General features: G+C 41.3%; 1 protein-coding gene across 1 annotated transcript; it reads left to right on the top strand.

Moving 5' to 3' along the window:
* Positions 1-1,967: 1,967 nt before the first annotated feature.
* LOC306872715 (homeobox protein DBX1-A-like) lies at positions 1,968-4,485 on the top strand (the record flags this gene model as incomplete). The annotated part of the gene is made up of 4 exons (XM_079421469.1): positions 1,968-2,316; positions 2,408-2,509; positions 3,777-3,979; positions 4,195-4,485. 4 exons carry the CDS (start codon positions 1,968-1,970, stop codon positions 4,483-4,485), a joined length of 945 nt encoding a protein of 314 aa, XP_079277595.1.
* Positions 4,486-4,749: the final 264 nt, after the last annotated feature.

Below are 4,749 nucleotides of genomic sequence, written 5' to 3'. Positions count from 1 at the left end.
TGTTCCGGAGGGGGATAATATCTTGCAAATGTGCATTTAATGGGTTTAATCAAATCCCACCAGCTGTTTTTAGCCTTTGCTAAAAGGGGAAAAAAATGTGCCAAGCTTCCACAGCTATTAGAAATTAGCTTCGGTCATCGAGACTAAGCCATGTTTCCAGCTAACCATCTGCTAGTCTGCAACAATAGAAGGATTTTCCTAAGCAAAGAAATATGGAGTTATAAAAAAAAATTAAACATAATGGAAAAAAGCTTTGTTTTGTTAATTTGCCTCATTACTTTTGCTTAAGGTGCATATCTTACAGAATGTGTTTGTGTTTGTGTGTGTGTGTGTGTGTGTGCATGTTTATGTGGTTTATGAGGACACAAATTTGTATAATGACATGGGTATGACAGAGGTATTACAATATGAAGGTGGTTTATGAGGACACTGCCTATGTCCCCGTAATTCAAAAGGCTTAAAAAACATACTAAATGGTGTTTTTTTGAACATCTAAAAATGCACAAAGTCTCCTGTGAGGGCTAAGTTTAGGTGTAGGGTTGGTGTAGGGCAATAGCACACACAGTTTGTTCAGTATAAAAACCATTACGCCTATGGAGAGTCCCCATAAATCACAAAAACCAACATAAATCTCTGTCACTGCGCAGTAGCGTGTGTTGTTGTTGTTTAAACTATATTATTTAATTATTGTCACTTTTTATAATATTAAGTTTGTATTTATTAACTGATAGGACCAGTCCTAAAATACGAAGCTTTGAGTCATGCGTTCACGAGCATCACTTGCGTGTGTCCAGTCTCTCATATCGGTTAAATACGAGTTTAAATGCACCTCTTACGCATGCGTTTCAAATCTCATATGCACTTTTATTCAAGCGGTTAAACTGGCAGAATAAGCCTCGTCGTCTATAGAAACAGAGATCGGTGTGTTTTTGTGTCAGAGATCTTTGTGAGAGCAAAAGAAAGCGAGGCGCGAGCAGCTGAGGGTGACAGTTCACGGTTCAAACGGAGCTGCACACGTCTCGCGAGCGTGTGTAAAGTGAGGCCCCGGCAAAAGTGAATGAAGACTTGCCCGGTTTAAAACACGGGGGATATATATCGAACACATCTGTCATGGCGATTCAACCACAAATCCATTTAAAGCTGTACTCCGTGACAGAGCCCAGATTGGATTTCAGTAGAGGTATACAGCATACAGCATAAATGATTATTAAATGGGGGTTTAATCAGGAGGTTCTAAACAGCTAAAGGAACAGCATAAAACAGGATAAGAACCGTGCATATAATACAGGCAATACGCATATATAGTTTGAGGGGCATTAACCTATTTTATTTAGATTTTACACAAGGTTTCCAAAAAATAAAAACGTGTTTCAGACCCTATCAATTCTAGGCCTATTTCAAAAATGCATTAGGCCTATATTCAGCCTATATTTAGTCACTGCTATGCATCCGAAAACAATGTTCACATTTAAAAACAAAAAAATAAAAATAAATTGGCCTAATAATAATTACGCTGTATTCACAATGTGTGTCGTAAATTAAAAATACATTTGCAAACGAGTAGCCCATATTTACGACACTAAATGCATAAGAAATATCGCTTGTGCTTTAAATAAATAAATAAATAGGTGTCGATATGCAAAATTTATGACCACATCTTCTTTGTTAAGCGGAATGCCCTGGCCATTCAAATCTTATGAAGTCTAATCCAATCATAAATTGCTCTGTCGGACCAATCAGGCACCTCCGAGGCATCATTCAATGGGACTCAAGCGGAGGACTTTATTGAGTCTCATTGTTGTGGCTGTCAGTCCTCAAAGGACCCTTACAGGGGCCTAGATATAAAGGACCCCTTCCCAAACGGAGACGTCCAGAAGAAAATCGCCTCTTGTTCAGTTCAGAGCTTGGCAGAAGAGACATTTCTAATCCTAACAGGAGTCTAATTTCGCATTAAAATAGCCGGGACAATGATGATCTCTAGTGTTATTGCACCACCTGCAATATATTCAGCATTTATGCGTCCAGCAGCATCGTTGCATTCACCTTTCCCGGCTCACCCGAGCTTTCTGGTGGAGGACCTCCTGCGTATCAACAGACCGAGCGGTTACCTGAACCAAGACGCGCACTCGCCATGCGCCTCGCCTCCCACGTCAACGCCTCTTTCTATCCCGGATAACTCCAGGCTATTGGACAGAGTCAGCCCCAGTATCACGGAAAAACATGGATCTTGGTCCCCAAAAACGTCAGTGTCTAGCAAAGATCCAACTTACCTCAAGTTTGGGGTGAGTGCCATCTTGGCACCATCACCAAAGAAAGGTGAGTGTTTAAAATAAACCTAATATTTATATTAATAATGACAAAATCTAAGTTAATACAGCACTAACTTCTGTATGCGTTTCTGTTTTAGCCACATCTCCACCGTCGGTTCACGGCATGCATCCTAAAGGATTCTCGGTGCCTTATTTTGATGGTTCATTCTGCCCTTTCGTCCGTTCCTCGTACCTCCCTGGTGAGTATTCAGATTGAAATGCTTGTACAATCCACTTCAGTGGTTTGAATACAGCCAACACTGTGAGTAGGGAGAGAGAGGCAAAATAATTAGAGTTTAGTTTAATTGATTGTCAACGTGAGGCTCTTCTCCGCTTTAAGTCCTCAAATTACTAGCGCTTTTGGCGCAGGTCTTTCCCACAGCGAGGCAGCATTTCGGCCTGCTGACTGCCAACAATGCCGTCAGCACCATGACCAATCTGGTCAGCTCCCTCCGGGGAAAACCACACACAAACCCGCCAAAGATAGACTTTTAACCAGCGACAGAGGGGCGTTTACCTGTCATGGACTAATTTACCCATTAGGAGCCATTGAGCGGTTTCAATATTCACACAAGACCACATAGAGTGTGACTGGTGCTTGTGGAAAGAGTTGCAAAAGAACAATATCGAGAGTTGTGCGTTTAGAATGGAGAGCGAGAAATCAGAAAAATCGACAAAATCGCCGACAAAAACCATTGAAAATGCAGCTGCAGTTGCCAAACAGCACCTTCAGCTGACTGCGCGCCAGACACACTTCGGTTTGGACGTGCTCTACACAGGATACTTTTCAACGGGCTATTTAAAATACGAGCTTTTGAGGCATTAAATGTCTACGGTCCATTCTTTTATCGGCGCCAAATAATAATAGAGCACGACTCTTTTCACCGCGCGCGCTGAATACCTGAACAAAACAACTTGAGCGCTCTCAATTGCTTTTCGTGTTCATTTAATGAAAATGATTTGAGGGCAAAAAACGCGGTCCCCGGTCATCAGTATTCCGGCATGCAGTTGCGTTCGGTTTGAAAGTGTAAATCTCCTTTTTGTGGCAATAATATATGGCCTTAGCTGTCTGTCCGGAGTCTTTTCTCAGCCAGTTCATTACTGCACAATTACCGTTCACGGTATATTAACTCCTCTGTCCTGCACTGGGAGGCTCGTAGAAAAGGATACTCTGCCTTTTTACCATACCAATGCAGCGTGGATCCGGCCCATGTGCTAATTAGTCACCTCGTGCCATTTCACTCAAAACATTTCAAGAGAATACATTCAAAATAATGATTATAATGAAGAAAAGATTTCTTTCTCCCACTCTAGATTGACCCTGGGAAAAGCAACACCCAATTGCCCTTAGTAACGCAACCTTAACTTTTACTCTCCTGGGCGAAAAACGAAATGCAACTCTTTGACACAGTTGTGAATGTGTGCATGAATGCAGTATTTACCTTATCTACTTGTCTCTTGTAACAGTTCCTTCATCGGTTGTACCCATTCCTGGAACTTTTTCCTGGCCTCTTGCTGCGAGAGGGAAGCCCAGAAGAGGGATGCTCCGCCGGGCAGTGTTTTCTGATGTGCAGCGCAAAGCTCTGGAGAAAATGTTCCAAAAGCAAAAATACATCAGCAAGCCAGACAGGAAAAAACTTGCAGGGAAACTCGGCCTAAACGATTCACAGGTGACTATACGGGCGGAAAAGTATTATACTAATAATTCTAGCCTATAATTATATCAAAACAATGTTTTAGAGAAATATATTATTTAGGCTGCATTTAAATAGCTGAAATAATTTACTCTTTTAGATTTATGTTAATTGTTTATCGAGGCAAAATGTTATTGTTTCATTCTGCTTTATTAAAATTAAATAATTAACAATAAAATCTCTTTAAACAGGTCAAAATCTGGTTCCAGAACCGGAGAATGAAATGGAGAAACTCCAAGGAGAGGGAGCTGCTGTCTTCCGGAGGTTGCCGAGAACAAACCCTGCCGACCAAAACAAATCCTCACCCAGATCTCAGCGACGTGGGTAAAAAGTCTTCTGAGGATGAGGAAGATGAAGACGACGCTTGCGCGAGGCCTAGGCCTGCATCACATTTCTGCCTCTCACCGACACGCATTGACTCCAGCGTTTCATTCAAACACTCAGACTTTTCTGAATCAGAGGATGAAATAACAGTTTCATAAGCGATTTTATCAGCTGTATAATGTCTGTATTCAAGCACAAGTGTACGCCATAACCATGGCATGGTTTTTACTGGCGTGTAATTTCGAATGAGTGTTTGTAGCAATTCTTTTCCACATCACTTTATATTGACTTATTTGAAAATTCTTCGCAAAATTATTTTGCTGTTTCGCACAGCTTTTTTTTTTGGGGGGGGGGGGGGGGGGGCTGTACAGTATTTTGTACAAATATTTTTGTATGGATATTTTATACCTACCAAGAATTTT

This window comes from Barbus barbus (genome assembly GCF_936440315.1).
Source record: "Barbus barbus genome assembly, chromosome: 1".
Taxonomy (NCBI): Eukaryota; Metazoa; Chordata; class Actinopteri; order Cypriniformes; family Cyprinidae; genus Barbus; species Barbus barbus.
The sequence above is the reverse complement of the archived record's forward strand: the minus strand, read 5'-3'. Positions and strand labels throughout refer to the sequence as shown.